We start from the raw sequence: 18,027 nt of genomic DNA, 5'->3' as shown, positions 1-18,027 counted from the left end.
CATAAACCAATGGAGATATAATTGAAAATATGAAGTAGAAAGTGAAAATATAATTCAAGCTATTATCAAAAGGAGATGGGTACATTGTTACTTTAGAGACATACTATATCAAGAAGAGTTCAACCAGGAGAGTCCATTTCTACTTTCAAACATACTTTTAACAGTATAATATAGTCGGCCCTCCATATCCACTGGTTCTGCATTTGTAGATTCACCAACCCCAGGTGGGAAACATTGGGAAAATAATTGGGTTGGTGCTGAACATGTACAGACATTTTTTCTTGTCTAAACAATACAGTATAGCAACTATTTACATGGAATTTACATTGTATTAGGTATTTAAATCTAGAGAGGGGGCTGGGGTTGTGGCTCAGTGATATAGCACTTGTGTGAGGCACTGGGTTTGATCCTCAGCACCACATAAAAAATAAAAATAGAGGTATTGTGTCTTTACAACTAAAAATTTAAAAAAAAACTAGAAATAAAAAGTGAAGTATATAGGAAAATATATATAAAGGTTATATGCAAATGCTATACCTTTTTATATAAGGAACTTGAACATCTGAGAATTGTGGTATCCTCAGGGCATCTGAACCAATCCCCTGTGGATACTGAGGGATGACTGCACTCTCTTGGAAGAGAGAATAGTATCTGATATCAGAACTTCAAACACAAAAAACAGAAATAACTAAAATTTACCTCATTGTCCTGCTTCTCATCCCCAGACATATCATCATCTACATCACTACCTGTGCCTTCAATTGCAAGAATACCGTTCCTGATGGAAGGAATCATGTAGAGTTGCTGAATCACAGAATTCATGTAACAAGTAGCACCAGCATTTTTCAGCCCCACAAATCCTTTGGGTGGGCGGGGTCCAACAGGTGGCAGATATTCCCATTCAGTAAGTGCTTCACAAGCTGAAAGAAGGGAAGAGTCTTGTAGCATGAACATAACCATTTTGTACTTTCAAGCTCTATTAAGCTGATAAAGTAACAATAATGACAATTTTACCATTCCCACAGCTACCAGAGGCAGTGAATGCTCTCACTTTGCATCCCCTCAATCTAACATAGAAGCACAGGCCATTGCAGATTCTTAACATTAATGTCCACAAAGTCATGTTTTATCTGGTATTATTTATATGGCAGTCTTAAAAGTAGTCATACAAAATGGCTCAATCCTAATCTGTGTGCTAACTTCGGTTTTATCTTTACCGTAACCATCATTATTAATTTTCTTATCATTTTATACGCTTTTTAAAAAACATATATACTTTTTAGTTGTCAATGGACCTTTATTTTATTTATATGTGGTGATGAAAATAGTGCCCCACACATGCTAGGCAAGCACTCTACCACTGAGTCACAACCCCAGCCCATTCTCTTTTTTTAAACATGCTTTCAATCTCACTGTGGCATGAAACGTTATATAAATATATCAACACATGAGGCTTTGCTCAGTTTCAAATAATTCTAAAACCACCGAGGTTCAGTCTCAGTTGGACATTTTTTTTCCACCTTCAGGTGACCTTTTGTCCACTCCTACTAAGAGTAACATTTGCTTTGCCTATATCCACAGTGCTATTTTGGGGAGTAAACCAGAAAATGGATTTAAAAATTCTGTAGGAATTGTCAATCACCAAATATATGTCCCCAACTCCCTCCACCTACCTAGTATAAACCTGAAAACAACACAATCATCTTTTCTAGGGAACCAGTTAAATAAGTTTAAGTATATTGAATTGAAAAGTATCTAAGCCAATACATGGAATTAGGTCAATACTTACATGTCAGATAGGGAAAAATGACTGATATATTATTAAGGTAGTAAGATATATTATTAAAAACGGAGTGAAGAAGACTATTTTATTTCCATTTGTGGTTAAAAAGTTGGGCAAAAAAAAAAAGGTTTTGGCAGAGTGCAGTGGTGCATACCCATAATTCCCGTGACTCAGGAGGCCGAGGCAGAAAGATCACAAGTTGGAGGCTAGCCTCAGCAACTTGGCGAGACCTGGTCTTAAAACAAAAACATTTAAAAAGGACAGGATGCATAGCTCAGTATTAAAGGGCCCTTGGGTTCAATCACCAGTACCACACACAAAGATTTTATATGCTAAGCAACTCAGTGAGACCCTGTCTCAAAATATAAAAAAAGGGCTAGAGATGTGGCTCATGGTTGAGTTTCCCTGGGTTTAATCCCTGGTATCCCCCATGCATTTATATGTAGATTCTGCATACAGACAAGTGGGAAGAGAGACATGAACTGATAATAACGATTATAGCTTTAAAAGAGGACTGGGAAAATGGATGGGCAGAAACATACTTTTCACTGTATACTCAATCTTAAGTACCTGAAGTTTTCACCACGTAAATGCACTACTTAAAAATAAGCACAAACTCCTCTCCATTAAGTTAAAAGAAATAATGGCAACAAAAATCACCTCACTAGATTTGATAGCTAAAGGTCTATTCTTCTTAAAATTTTATATTTTCAGTTGTAGATGGACAAAATACCCTTATTTAATTTATTTTTATGTGGTGCTGAGCTACAACCCCAGCCCAGGTCTAATCTCTTAAGTAGTCTGTTTAACCAGAAACACTCAAGATCTTATTTTAAAACTTCCTTATATTCTGAAACATATTAAAAACGATTTATATTTATTTGTTTTTAATGGTATATAGGGATTGAATTCAAAAATATTTAACTACTGAGCCACATCCCTAGCCCTTTTTAAATTTTTTACTGAGTTGCTTGCTTAGGGCCTCACTAAATTGCTGAAGCTGGCTTTGAACTCAATGATCCTCTAGAACCAGCCTCCCAAGCCACTGGAATTAAAAGCGTTTGCCACCATGCCCATCTATATTCTTAAGTGGTGTAGATAAACTGGTTTTCTTCTTAAAATGAAATTGCCTTGGATTTGTTTGTTTTTACAGTTATTTTATATATGCATTCAATCCCTTTGAGCTTCAGTTTCATATCTTAAGATCTAGAATCTGCAGCTACTGTCATAGGCTTAATGTGGGTTATCAAGTGAGAACATGTAAAATACACCAAAATAGTATCTTCTCACATTCTAATCTTCAAAACTCCATATTTTCTTTGATGGTCAACCTTGTTTTCATATGAATTCTCAGTGAGTACCTGAGATGTTCTCTAACCCATGCAATTTAGTTGTAAGCTGTATTTACTTTGGCTACTCTGGAATTGGAATTTTACTTCAGATTTGAAGGCTGAAACTTAATTTGTCAAATATTTATACTACTTACAACAGTTAACAAACACTTGAAAACTTTTCTATATAAGGTTCTCTGCTTGTAATGATCATAATTATATATCCATTTGCTAAAAATGTCAAGCTAGCAACTGACAGAAACATGACAGATTTTTACTGAAAGAAACTTGGCAAATAAGAAATTGAAAAATTACAACAATTAATCATCACAACTTCATATTTTAAAATACTTACTAGTTATTGCTGTCCCAATGTAATACATTTCAGTTAAAGAATCTACTATCTGTTTGAGATTCCTCACACAGCCAACAGCTAATGCTACAAGTAACTCAAAACCGGCATTAATCGTAGCTGGTGAACTACAGACTGGGATAGCCTGCTCAGCTGGGAGCTCTCCATTTCTCATATATTGCAGGTAAACATTGGATGCAGGAAAGATGAAATCGTCAATTAGTTCCTAAAAGGAGTTGACAAAATGATTACATATTAACAACAATATATTCAGGAAAAGAAAAAAAATGTCATATCTTATAAGAAAACAATTTAAAAATTACTTATCAAACTTTAAGATCTTATTACAGCTCAGAAAACTTGGATTTTCTGATGAATGTCCAACTTAGAAAAATGAGTTAGTATAATTAAGAGACACATCCAATTTCCCATATTAAAACAAAGTATTAAAGACAGAATAAACTGCATTACTTAACAAAATTAACATTAATGCTTTATAATCAGATGTCTATCAAAATAAACCGATTTTGAATAAAAATTACTAAAATGACACTTTGAGTTACCACATACAAGAAAAACTCGAAATGATACATGACTCAGTCTTACAACAAAATGGAGGTTTGCCTCTTTTAAATAGTCTGATGAAATGATTAATCCAGAGACATTGATGCTATTAGATTTGATGGTGAAACATTTAGAAGGCTATGAAATCTAGTAAGGACCAAGAATGCTGAACTCACCTTAATGAGATTAGCACCTCCTTTTTCACAACCAATATGAAACTTTTTCTCAGGAGTTTGAAAGGCCAGTAACTCTTTTGTTACCCCAAGGTGGCCTTCCAAGATAGTCTCTTCAACACCCGTGTCACCTGTTCTTTTAACATCATCCTGCCAAATTAAAAAAAGAAAATAAAACAATAAATAAATGTCTAACTTTTAAAAGGGAGGCTAAGAGGGAAGGGAAAGCCAGTGCAAGACAGAGCTGGAGGGACATAAGATAATTTCCAAAAATTGATCCATTGAAGCAAGTTTACAGAATTTCTTAGAAACCAGGCTTTATAAACTATTAGAAAAACTGTTATTTTCAAGACTACAAACATCAGAAACAAATTCTCACGCAATTATGTCCAGGAGTTATGATCAAAGTGCTAGCCTATCAGATTCATTTTTTATAAGAACAATTTAAGAATGCTTTTATTTTTTTAAAGCTAGCAATTTGTAAAAAGGCCCAAAATACTAAAATGGAAGGAGGTGAATACCAGCATTCAAAGTTTCTAGTAAGAAAGCATATTTTATACAACTAATGAGATGTTTGTTCTACATGTCATAAATATCCACCAATCCTTTGGTTTGTTTGATTACTTTGGAGCTCTCCATTTAACCGAAATGCTCAAAACTATAAACCATCTCTTTGAACAATTATATATAACAGTATTAACTGCAACTTACCCTAATTCTTTTAAGCCAATCAATTTCATTATTGAGAAGAACTTCAGCATTGGGTACATTAATATTACTGTTATAAGCATAATTAAGAAGATGCCTTAAGAGAGTGAAGTAGTCGCCTGAATGTTTAGCTCTCTCTCTGGCGGTACTCTGAAAATAAGAAGGTATGAAAATATGAATTTATATGCCCATGCTCAGAATCTACTTTTTAAATACTCAGTAAATTAGAGCAGATAACTTAAACAGGGAAATTTCCATTAAATAAAAGCTAAGACCATAAATCCCTGAACGTCCCTGGTGAAAGAGGGAATCAAATGGTAAGCATATTAAAAAATGTCTCACCCCCAAAACGGTAAAGAGCAGAGTAATGAAGAAAAGTAGAGGCCTGTGTCCCATGCAACACCTGGTGCACATTAAAAAGAACTGCTCCTGTGCCACCTGACGAACAGTTCTGAAACAGAAATGTTTCACATTTAACACATTGCTTAAAAAAAAAAAAAAAAAAATTCTAACACTGTTTTCTGGTTTTGGGGGGGGGGGTTTGAATTAACAGTAATGATAACAAGGTAATCTCCCACTTAAGCAGTCTTGGCAATACTTAATAAACAAACTGTATCCTCAGGAACGTAAGCTCAATCCCTGTCTTCTGATATCTGTCTCGGAACAAGCTGGAAATGATCTTCTAGATACAAAATGTTCTAAAGTTAGCTTAATCCATGTTTTTGGCCTTCCAGAGAATTTTCATTTGGTTGTGCTTTAATACAACTACTTTGTGGGAATTCTGCTGCAATCACCCAAGGATACTACTGCAGATGTTCCTTACGTCATACTAGTAGTTTCAAGGGTATGGTCTCCAGATTAGCAACATCAGAATCATCTTGAAAATGCCTATTTTCAGGTTCTATCCCAGAATTCCTGAATCAGAAATACTAGGGGTGGGGACTGAATTAGAACAAGATACATTCCATGCTTTTATCATCATGTCGAAAAGGATTCTACAGATGTCATGAATAACAAAAAGAAGGAAAGAAAAATACTAGGGGTGGTGAGGCCCAACAATGGTTAAAACTATTTAGGTGGTTCTGATGAGTGCCAAAGATTGAGGACTACGGTATTATGCAATATTTCCTCTATGATAATCCATGGTGAAAACATGGAGCTTGTCTCAATCCTGGGAATTTAACATGATCATTTTGAACCCAGGGCTGCTTCACCACTGAGCTATGTATCAGCCCTTCTTTATTTTTTTTTTTATTTGTTTTTAGTTGTAGATAGACACAATACCTTCATTTATTTTTATGTGGTGCTGAGGATAGAACCCAGTGCCCCACGCATGCTAGGCAAGAGCTCTACCACTGAGCATTAACCTCAGCCCCAGCCCTTCTTTATTTTGAGACAGTCTAAATTGCTAAGGCTGGCCTTCAACTTGCAATCCTCCTGCCTCAGGCTCCCGAGCTGCTGAGATTACAGAAGTGCACCATCATCCTGAGCTTGGATCTTTTTTGAAAACAAGAAACAAAAACCAAAACTCTATTATATACTATACAGATTTCGCTAGAATAAACACTCCAAGAACCTGAAACAATGCGTGGCATACAGTAGGTGTTCAAGAACCAGTTACCAAATGTACAAATACTATTTGTTTATGAAATGGTAGTCTGTCTCCATTAGAAAGTAAGCTCTTTTGGGGTGGGGGGGGGCTTTGATTTGTTGATGCCAGAGTTCCAGTGAGGACTTGCTGACTGAGTATGTGTGTATTTTGCAGTTATCACCAACTACATTTCTGTGATAACTATTTTGCTAGCTGCTGAGCTCAGAACTGACTTTTTATTTCAATTGTAAAGGATCTGACAGTATACATTTTGTGCACTCACCTCCCTTCCTGGAATTTTTAGGTTTCTGAAAACTGCCCATGGGCCCATAAACCAGAAGGACTCAGAAGTTCCTAAAATTATTGTGGGTAGAATTTGGGAGTAACCCGAGTGAAGTCAGGAGTACATAAATTTCTGGGAAGAAGCTCCATGGCTATGTCAGATTTTCAAAGGAGTGTGTGTATGTTACACCCACTGCCTGGTTTAGTTTTAAACAAGTCAGGTATATAGTCCAAACTGGGGTGGAAGGGGCTGCCCATAAAGAGTCTGTCAATTCCTTAAAAGCCCCTGAGCACTGTCACACTTTTATACTGCTTGCAAAGAAACACATTTTTGCTTGATAAATCCTGTTGCTTCCATCTTTACGATGTACCTGGAATCTGATAGTTTCTTTCCACTTTTATTAATAGAAGAGTTTAGCTGCTTTTCCTAATACTCTACAACCCACACCCAACCACAAAACACATCAGATTTCTCCGCTCAAAACCCTCCAACAGATTGCCATCTCACAGTGATCATCACAATCCTCAGGGTGACTATAAAATCCTTCCAGACTATGTATTTATCCACCCTGGTCTCAGCCCCTGCTACTGCCCTCCTTTACCCTTCTACCCTTCAACATGAAAGGAATGTTCCTGCCTCAAAGTATCTACCTCTATTGCTCCTTCTGCTTAAAACAATCCCTGGTTACCTATATGGATCATTACCTTACTCTTTCAGACTTTGGAACCCAGGGGTGCTTAAACACTGAGACACAATCCCAGGTCAGTTTATTATTTATTTTGAGACAGGGCCTTACTAAGTTACTGAGGCTGGCTCTGAACCTGTGATCCTTCTACTTGAACCTCCTGAGCTGCTGGGATGACAAGCATGCGAATACACCTGGCCCATCCTCTAAATCCTAACTAAATATGAGCTCACATGCTAAATCCAGCATAAAACCTTCACTCCTGCTTCTTCCCAGGCAAAAGGTAACCTATTCCTTTTCCAATTCCCTAAGTACTTTATCTTTTATGGGGACTAAGACTGTTGTAATTGAAATGACTGACAAGGTCAAAACAAGAATCAAGCTTTTCTTATGTGTTAAATTCTGACTTGTTTCTGCCACAGAGTTTGATTCTGGGTATAATTATAATCTACCAGTAATATGTGAATCTCTACTATGTGCTGGGCAGTTAAAATTCAAAAGTCAAATAAGGAACTTTGAGACTCACATAGTTTTTTGGTAATACTAGAAATAAAACTCAGGGCCTTAAACATGCTAACCACTGAACTACATCCCCAGCTCATAAGAGAAATTTTCATAAATGGTTGAGGGCAGAAAACATGTTTAAACCAAATTCCTTAAAATTATATATATAAGTTGTTGATGGACCTTTATTTTACTTATTTGTATGTGGTGCTGAAAATCGAACCCAGTGCCTCACACATACTAGGCAAGTGCTCTTCCACTGAGCTACACCCCAGCCCAAGTTCCTTAATTCTTTTTTCATTAAAAAAAATTTTTTTTTTAGTTGTTGATAGATTCTATTTATATGTGGTGCTGAGAATTGAACCCAGTGCCTCACACATGCCAGGCAAGTGTGCTACTGCTGAGCCCTACCTAGCCCCAGCCCCAAGTTCCTTAATTCTTACTAGGCCAAGTTCATGAAACACATTCCTTGTGAATTACAGTAGATGGGGTAGAGAGAGAAGATGGGAGCGGAGGGGGGATAGTAGAGGATAGGAAAGGCAACAGAATACAACAGTTACTAGTATGGCATTATGTAAAAATGTGGATGTGTAACCGATGTGATTCTGCAATCTGTATACGGGGTAAAAATGGGAGTTCATAACCCACTTGAATCAAATGTATGAAATATGATATGTTAAGAGCTATGTAATGTTTTGAACAACTAATAATTTAAAAAAATTCCTAATAAAAAGTTTAAAAAAAAAGAATAAGAAATCTGCTATCTCCAGGACTGACTTCAAGTCTCCTCCCACCTCTCTCCCCAACTAATATCTACCACTGAGCTATGTCCCCAGGGATTGAATTTTTATTTTGAGACAGGCTCTCCCTGTGTTGCTGAGGCAGGCCTCGAACTTGTGATCGTCTTGCCTCATTTCTTACTGTAGGTGCCCGCCACCATACCTAGTTTCAAAAAACTTCTTAAACATTCCTACTTGAGAACCTACTACACATCAATTTTAAGCACCCTTGAGAGTAGGCAAGTTGAACACACCCTATTACATACATCATGTACATTTTTTAAGCTTTATTTATCCATCACTAGATTTCATTTCAGCAAACTGCTTATTTTGACTTTATACTAACCTTTCTACAACTAATTTTGTCATTACTGAATGGCATGTATGTAAGACAGATTAATCACATATTAACAGTGACACTAAAGTTTAAAAACTTAACCTTATATATGAAGGTCAGGATCAGACTGACGGAAATGGATGAAAACCAACATTTTCTACAAATCTGATGGACTTGCACAAAAGAGTGCATTTTGAAATTATTATCACTGACTAAATGCTTTCGAAAGGAAAGGCTTTATAATTAATTGATCTTTATTCTAGTGTAAAATGCCAAAATTCGTTCAGTAACCTTGTCTCATAAATTTTATATCATATTAACTTTGACTAAAGAAAATGTGGCAAGGGAAGGGAGGAGGAATGGGAATAGGAAAGACAGAATGAATGGGACATTATTATCCTATGTGCACATATGATTACACGATAATTTTAATCCTATATCATGAATAATTAGAAGAATGAGAATATGTCAAAATACATTCTATATCATGTATAACTAATTAGGAAAAAAGAATATGAAAACTTAAAAAAAAAAAAAAAGAAAAGAAAGCTTGGCATCTAAGAATCTAAGATAGGACAATATCCTAGTTAAATCTTACAGTTCAGATTTTCAAAGATGGGCTAATCCATATTTCTTAGTTGACCCTATGTAGAAAAAAATTAGTACTTTGAGAATTAATGTTGGCTTTTCTTTGCCTTTTTTTTTTTTCGGTACTAGGGATTGAACCCAGAATTGCTTTAACCCCATCCCTTTTTGAGACAGGTACAAGTTGCTAAGTTGCTAAGGCTGGCTTTGAACTTACGATCCTTCTGCCCCAGCTTCCCGAGTCACTGGGATTACAAGGCATGTGCACCTAATGCTGGCATTTGCAGAGACAAAAAAAATCAAATGAATTCAGGTTAGGCAAAACATTATTACATAAAATTTTCCTCAACACATGCTACAGAGATTATCTGATTTAAGAGATACATTATGCCAGCATAAATCAATTTATTTCTGCTTACAAAATAAAATCAATTTTTATAAAATTAAAGACACTTACTTGCTGTGACAGTGCAAAAGCAAGTCAATAATGAATGTCTGCCAAGCCTTTTCTTTACTGAGAGCATCTAAGGCTGTTGGAATCAAGGCAAAACATAATGTCATCACTTCCAGTGCTTCACAGCAAACCTGTTCATCTTCCAAGTCCAGCTCATTGCCTGCATTGGTCTGTAAAATTAATTGGGAACAAATTACCTAGAGATGCATTTCAGAAAAATCTCATGGGATTCTAAGACTCCAAAGTAAATGCTTACAACTTATCTACTTGCTTCAACAACACAGCCTTAGTCTCCTGCAACTCTTCAGGCTCTTTTGAAATAGTCTACAAAGAATTATAATGGAAAACAAAGTCTAATTCCAGTATTTTTCTGTCTAAAAAAGGGCTGAAGGAGCATATTGAGCATGACATGTACTTCTTTGTCCTTAAGGCTCCTTCTAAGTTATATACTTTTATACCAAAAACCATGCTTTTCTAAAGAACCACTCTAGTATAGTACTTTTGACTAGTTCATCTAATTTTCCTATTGTTCCATTTCATTCAAAATCACTTGTCTTGAACAATTATCAGGAAGATTTTGAAAGCAGCCTAAAATATGCTTGGGAATTTATTCATTAAAAATAATAATAACTATAGTACATGACTGCAACAGAATAGGCATTCAGTAACTTACGGAATGAAGACCCAGGACTTTAAATATAGACAGATACTATTGGACACCAATAAAGTAATGAAAATTGAGGGTTATAGTTGCTATAAAATACAAGTTCTACTGAGCCATAAAAGTACGTATAACTCAACCTCTCCTTCTAAATATGTAGCAGTATCTATAATAGGACTAGGTACATATGACAGAAAACCAAAGAGCCAAGCATAACTTCTGTTGTGTAAATAATTTAATACAAGGTCAGATATGATACCTAACTGGTTGATATTTTTCCTACTTTTTTGACTGCTTTAAGAGACTCAGACAAAAACACTTTAATGCCATGATACCATAAGATAATTAACCACAATTCACATAGTATTAAAGGGTGATGAAAGAATGACAGAATGGGAGAATGCAATTCAATGATATGATTTTATCCGATCCCTCAAAGTAGTTAGAAATAAAAGGGTGGGGGGGGGAAACAACACCAATTTTATTTACAAAGCAGACTCAGGGCAGGATTCTTAAGTATTTTCAAAACAAGATTTTTATTAAATTCTCAAATATAGATACCAGTTGATTTTCAGTCATTAACATGCAAGCAGATAGAATTTTTAAATATAGCAAACTTAATAAAAATTTAGCCACATACACAATTAGCAACATTTATTAAAAAGAATATATTTCTGTCACAATTCTTACCTTCTCATAAATTTTAGTGATTTCTTCATTTGGGCTAAACACTAGTTGTAATGCCCCACATCCTGATGCCCAGATGATTTTTTGTATAGCTCTAATGACACAAATATCAGGCATGTATCTTGACGCCTGCAAGATAATGAGTAATTAAAACTGTTGATAGAAATAGGAATTAGTGAGAAGTAGTATCACTGTCTTTAGGTTTTCAAGTTGCCTTTATCCTTTATTTATTTAGCTTTAACAAAAGTATGCTCTACAAATTAGTACCAGAAACCACACTGTTTTTATCAGGGTCTTAAAAGGACAACCATTCTTCTCTGTTGCTTACCCAAGAGACTTGAAACTCTATATCTACACAAACACATGCACAGAATATTAAATAGCAGCTTAATAGTCAAAACAGTCCAAGTGTATGGATAAACAAAATGTGAAATATCCACAATGGGATACTATTCGGCAACAAAAAGAAATAACTACTGATCCATATAACATAATTCTCAAAGTCAATAGTCTGACTTTCACATATATATATATCACATACATATGCATGTGAAAAAAGACACAGAAGAAGACATGCTATATGATTCAGTGTTAAAAAATGGAAACTCCTCTTATAAGGACAAAAAGATCAGGGACTACCTGGGATGAGAGTTGGAGGAAAGAATGGACTGTAGAGGGGCAGAAAAGACTAACAGAAATATTTTGAGTCTTGAGTCTTCATATACAATGCCCTAGATTTGATCCCAGTGCAATAAATAAACTTTTGGGTAGTGGTTTCACATGTGTGTACTTGTCAAAATTCACCAACCTATATACTTTCTGTTATCTGTAAACAAAGATATAAAAAACTCATATAATCCTTACAATACTAACCTCATCAGATATCTGCTGAGCAAGACGAACTGACACATTTCTAAGCATGCACTCAGATGATGGGTTAGGAATGCTCTGAAGGGCACTTTGTAGCACCACTGCTTGATCATGAGTAACCTGGTTGACCTGGAAAAACACTTTATTTAAGTAATTCGTACATAAGCAGACCCAATCATTTGCACTTCATTCATCAACATCCAAGATGACCACCTCTGCACAAATATAGAGCCTGTAGTGACTTAGACAAAGCACTTGATGCTGCCAACAAGGTGTGGGTTCCCTCTCCTGCACTTTGAAGTGCTATGCGCCTGTCTGCCAACTCCATTTTAGATTAATCCACCTTATGTCTCAATATCTGGGTTCAGTGTAACTTGCAGAGGATAAATGATAAACTGAATAGACTAGGTTCAACTTTAGGGACTCAGTAAAATATTACACATCTTTAATATACTTGGCCCCAGGCAGACCCTGCTTGCATTTTCCCCTATTCATCAAATTCCACTTTGTAAAGGAGAAAAAGAATGGAAAGGGGTGGGGGGGACTAACTTATGGGAAAGATATCAGTGTCATTCCTTCACAGAATAACCAAATTTTGCAGTCTACAAAACCAGATAAATTTTATTAAGTATTTAACAACACAATTCTAGCTGCCTTTGAGTGGTAACTTCCCTTGTATGTACTATAAATATTTCTATGTCATCATTTAAAATATTTCTATATTACTAATTTTATATATTTTACATATTTTACTTCCTATAGACTATGAGCTTCTTGAGATTGGAGGCTATTATGTACTAATGGCACATTCTCTGAAAAGGTTAAAAGCATTTTTTATTTTTGGACTTCATTAAACATCCGCATTAGGAATTATGACAAGAATCTGTTCTTATATCAAAACAAGAAATTGTCTTTTAGTGCTTCCCAAAAATCCCAACAAAACGGACCCACAACAACAACAAAATAATATAAAACATAGGTCATTTTATTTTATATTGAAAATTTCTAACACATATGAAAGCAGAGAGAATAATTTAATAAACTGCCACATATTCATTACTCTGCTTTAACTCTTATAAATAATGGACCAAATTGTTGTTATTATTATTATTCCTCCTAATTTCCAATCTCAGTATTGTTTTCAGTCAAAACTAATATAATAGCATTTACAAGTATTTCAGCCACTATTACAGAAATACGGGGGGGGGGGGGGCTTTTCCTTTTAAATGAAACCATAATATTATCATATCTAAGACATAATTATCTTATCAACATTCCAATCCTCCCTAATTAAGACATAATTTCTAAAGAATAAAATCTCATCCCTGAAACTTTTATATTCTGTCAGTACCTTTGTAAAATTATCACTTACAATGTATATAATACAACTAAAAGTTTAGTTTGACCTCTCATAAGTAGGTGTCAAATTCTGGCATATTTGGAGAACTTTAGTACTATGGATCAAGGATGCCACCAAGGAAAAGGCAGTCAGATAAAAAGCTCAGAAGTGGAGGTTAAGCTGATCAAAGTGGGAAGGGAAGCTGACAATAGGCTAAATTAATTACAACTGATCTTCACACGTCTGGCAAGTACAAGTTACTAAGAGACTCATAAGGGGTTTTTCTTAGATTTAAAGTAATTTAAAGTCAAGCAGGATGTAAGCAGCAAGGAGGGAACTGCCTTCTCAAATCAGTAGCATACTCAGTGAAACATTATTTACACTTTTAACACAAATATACTCTAATAGAAGAAGCTTCTAAAACAGGTACCCAACTGGAAAAAAAAATTGCAACATTTTGAATCAACCCTGAACTCTACTTAAAAGTTGCTGAGAAGTTTTATCTTAAGAATTATTATGATAAACTATTACAAAAAGAGTATTTTTTAAAGTCTGTATTACCGATGTCATGGGATTCACGCCTTCTACACCTGGCTGACAAGCTTCTGCCACTGCCCGAACATGGCCATAGCCAATAGCAGTTAGCAACAGTTTGGCTATTTTAAGAGCATTGAGGTAGGCACCCCTTCGAGTTTCCATATCTGCATTTGGTAGGAAGTTATTTCTGGTTAGCATACTTAGGACGAGGGGTAGGCCACCACTTTTCAAGAAGTGAAACTGAAAATCAGAGGAATCATCAGCCAGAGGCGCACCAGCAGGCATTAACAAGGCATAGACTACCTAAAAAAAAAAAAAAAAAAAAAAAAAAAGAGGGGTGGGGGAAGACACTGTATTAAAAGATTTAATAACTTCAATTTCTATCATCATTGCTAAGAAATACTTGACCAATTCAAAAATATCCCACCCATGTTCTTCATATTAACAAAAGATCAAATTTAAAGAACATGAATGGAATAAATTCAAAAGGGGGAGGGGGGAACCAACCTCTGTTAGGTATAGCACTTGTGAGGCTGAAGGACCAAAGAAAAGCGAGTCGAGAGATGGACTAAGGCTGCTCTCTCCAAGTTTGGCGTGGTCTAAACAAATAGCTCTTAATTTTTCTATTGTTGTACTATCTGTAAGAAAGAGAAGACACGGTCTGAAACAAAACATAATTCACATCTTCATAATATTTCAGTTGCCACAGGCTCTTTTAAACTAGATTGATTTAACCACACACACACACCGCCACCCCAACCAGGGCCCTTTAATCAGTCATCTTAAACATAAAGGGAGCAGTAGAGGTTTCTAGTGAACATGCCCTCCTAGGCCAACGGAGACTGGGGAAAAAAAAAAACCACTTCAAAAGAAGTGGTTCTGAAGCAGCACAGTGGAACATGCCTATAATCTTAGTGGCTCCTGGGTTAAAAAACAAAACAAAGAACAAAAAAATTATAAACCCTTTCCTCCAAATTCTCTGTGTGTCCTCATGACACCACTAGCAACTTGGTAAGGCCCTGTCTCAAAATAAAAAATAAAAGGGGTGGGGGAGGTGGGGGCTGGGGTTGAGGCTCAGTGGTAGAGCATTTGCCTCACATGTGTGAGGCACTGGGTTCAATTCTCAGCACCACATATAAATAAATGAATAAAATAAAGATCCATTGACAATTAAAAAGATATATATTTTTTAAAGGGGCGGGGGTGCTAGGGATATGGCTCAGTGATTAAGTGCCCCTGGGTTCAATTCCTGGTACCAAAAAAACTAAACCAACCAAAACTAGCTTGCTTCACTGAGAAAGACATGGTGGTACACAGGAAACATTCCTAAAATTTTTAGCCACCATTAATAATGCAAATGTTTACCTTAAAATAAGAACTTTGAATTTTTTCTATACTTGTGTAATTAAAATTTTTTGAGTTTCTTCTAAATTATAGTGAAGAGAGTTAAATAAAACAATAATTCCACAATACAATTAGGCATTTGCTACCAAATTTAAGAATAATTAATCAGGGGAATTCTGTCTCTTCTCACTTGAATCCATCTTATTCTTAATGCTTGGGGGCAGAGGGAAGAAAGAAAAAATAGTTAATTACCTTTAGAAAGTACTTTGATAAAGTTCTTTCTAAGTAACTGCCCTATAATTTAAAAAATTGCTCGATAAATTACTAACTACTTTTTTCCTACAGAAAATTAATAGTAAATTAAGTAATCATAAATTAAGTAATCATTTAATATGTGTGCATATATGCATATATTTTCCCCACATTTTTATCGGTGCATTATAGTTGTACTTATTCATGGGATGTGTTACGTATTATTACATGCCGCAGCCCGGCTGGCTGGGCAAAATATCCAGGGGGTGACGAATAACTTGTGTACGTTGATGCAGCAGGAATAGGAGCCGTTTATTGTAGGACAACCGAGGTATTTATACATTTTACACAGTTTATCTAATTAGCATAAAATAGATACAGCAGTCAACCAATAAGGAATCTCCACACTTAATGGCTTGCTTTTGTTACTTTACAAACCACTCCCTCTGGCATTTGGCCAGGCGCCATCCAGACTTGTTTACAGACTCTAACATTTCTCTGGCAAAATAACAGGTGCCAATCTGACTTGTTTACAGACCTTAACAATTACATGCATTAATTAGTTCAAAGACCTTATAACAGACTTTGACATATTTTAAAATATGAGCTGCCCGAAGCTTCTATAAAAAAAGCAACTTATTCTGCCTGGTAAATAAACAATTTAATCACTCAGTATCAAGCAAGTGTCTTTTTCTGCTGCACACAAAGGACACAGGAGTTAAGTCTAGTTTAGATCATAAGACATCAAATTATAAAGAATACAGAAGCTCCAAGTTGAACAGCAAATCACAGTAGAGGCCCACTTTACTTCAGGCAATGATCTGCAAATACCTAAGACATAAAATCAATTACTAGGACATGCATGCTATGTTTATAGCAGCATAATTCACAATATCCAAGCTATTTAATCAACCTAGGTGCCATCAATGAATGGATAAAGAAAGTGTGGTATATTATACACACTGGAGTTTTATTCAGCTGTAAAGAAAAATTAAATTTATGTCATTTTCAGGAAAATTTAAATAAGTCAAACTGAGGTGGTCAAGGGTTATGTATTTTCTGTCACATGTGGAAACTAGAGAAGTAAAAGAAAAAGATGGGGATGGATCACATGAAAAATCAATGGAAGATCGTTAATTAAGGAAAGGGACTAAGTGGCTGGAGGTGGGAAGCGAGGGGGAAAGTGCTGGGGAGAGATATTGGCCAAATTATACTGTTTTACTGTGTATTGTGTGCATGTAATAATACATAACACATCCCATGAATAAGTACAACTATAATGCACCAATAAAAATGTGGGGAAAATATATGCATATATGCACACATATTAAATGATTACTTAAATGTTACACAGCTGATTATCATCTGAAAAAAGCATCTTCTCAAAATTTCTGCCTGAGACTCCTGAAAAGAGCTCACTCTCGCCATCTGGTGGCACTAAACTCAAATCACAAGACCAAGGATTCTGTTTTGTATTTTATTTTGTATTTTTGTATTTTATAATGTCAGAAGGTTGAATTTGGATATATAATGCTACAACTATTACTGAGACATTAATGAATGAAATAATACAAATTTTATACAATAAAACATATCAGGATTAAATAAAATTTAGGTAAGTTTTATCTGAGAGGCTAATTTGTGAAGTGACTTGTCTCACTAATCAGAAAGTAAGATGAGAAAGCCAGTAAGGTGGTTACTAAGGCAGTAATAGAAGCATAAGACAGTTGTAAAAACTATCATGGTCACTCAGTGGTCAACGCCCCACACCCATTTCAATCTCTAGTACCAATAAAATATAGTTGGTATATTGTCTGGAAAGCTATGGATGAATATTCCTTGTAATATCTCCCTAGAAAGGAGATCAACTTTGAACTGATGACCATTTTCTTGGCTGAAAAAAAAAAAATCCATTCATTTGAGACAAAACACCATCCTAAATTGGTGGTAATGTAGGGAGGATGATTTATATATATAGATAAACCTTCTCAAAAGTTTTGTATTTCTATTTTTTTGATTTAATAGAAAGATATAAGGGCACAGGACAGAATTATTTACAGGGTAATTATCCTAGAAAAAAGTATGATATATTTGTATGAAATAAATAAATGTATGTGTATCCATAAAAAAACTATCATGATAAATTAAATGATACATATAACTATCAGTAAAGTATCTCCAAATGCCACTAAAATAAGAATGAATATA

General features: G+C 35.2%; 1 protein-coding gene across 3 annotated transcripts in view; it reads right to left on the bottom strand.

Annotated features, from left to right (window-relative positions):
- Usp9x (ubiquitin specific peptidase 9 X-linked) overlaps positions 1 to 18,027 on the bottom strand; it is a 109,283-nt gene that overhangs the window by 24,230 nt on the left and 67,026 nt on the right. For all 3 annotated transcript variants that reach the window (XM_077107062.1, XM_077107061.1, XM_077107063.1), the window contains 10 exons: positions 14,731 to 14,861; positions 14,248 to 14,526; positions 12,351 to 12,476; positions 11,481 to 11,606; positions 10,133 to 10,299; positions 5,254 to 5,362; positions 4,915 to 5,061; positions 4,207 to 4,353; positions 3,470 to 3,692; positions 700 to 920 (listed from right to left, as the gene is read on the bottom strand). In XM_077107062.1, coding sequence (XP_076963177.1) covers positions 700 to 920; positions 3,470 to 3,692; positions 4,207 to 4,353; positions 4,915 to 5,061; positions 5,254 to 5,362; positions 10,133 to 10,299; positions 11,481 to 11,606; positions 12,351 to 12,476; positions 14,248 to 14,526; positions 14,731 to 14,861 — 1,676 coding nt within the window. The remainder of the gene's footprint in view (positions 1 to 699; positions 921 to 3,469; positions 3,693 to 4,206; positions 4,354 to 4,914; positions 5,062 to 5,253; positions 5,363 to 10,132; positions 10,300 to 11,480; positions 11,607 to 12,350; positions 12,477 to 14,247; positions 14,527 to 14,730; positions 14,862 to 18,027) is intronic.

Source organism: Callospermophilus lateralis, chromosome X (genome assembly GCF_048772815.1).
Source record: "Callospermophilus lateralis isolate mCalLat2 chromosome X, mCalLat2.hap1, whole genome shotgun sequence".
Taxonomy (NCBI): Eukaryota; Metazoa; Chordata; class Mammalia; order Rodentia; family Sciuridae; genus Callospermophilus; species Callospermophilus lateralis.
This window is presented reverse-complemented; position numbering and strand designations above follow the sequence as displayed.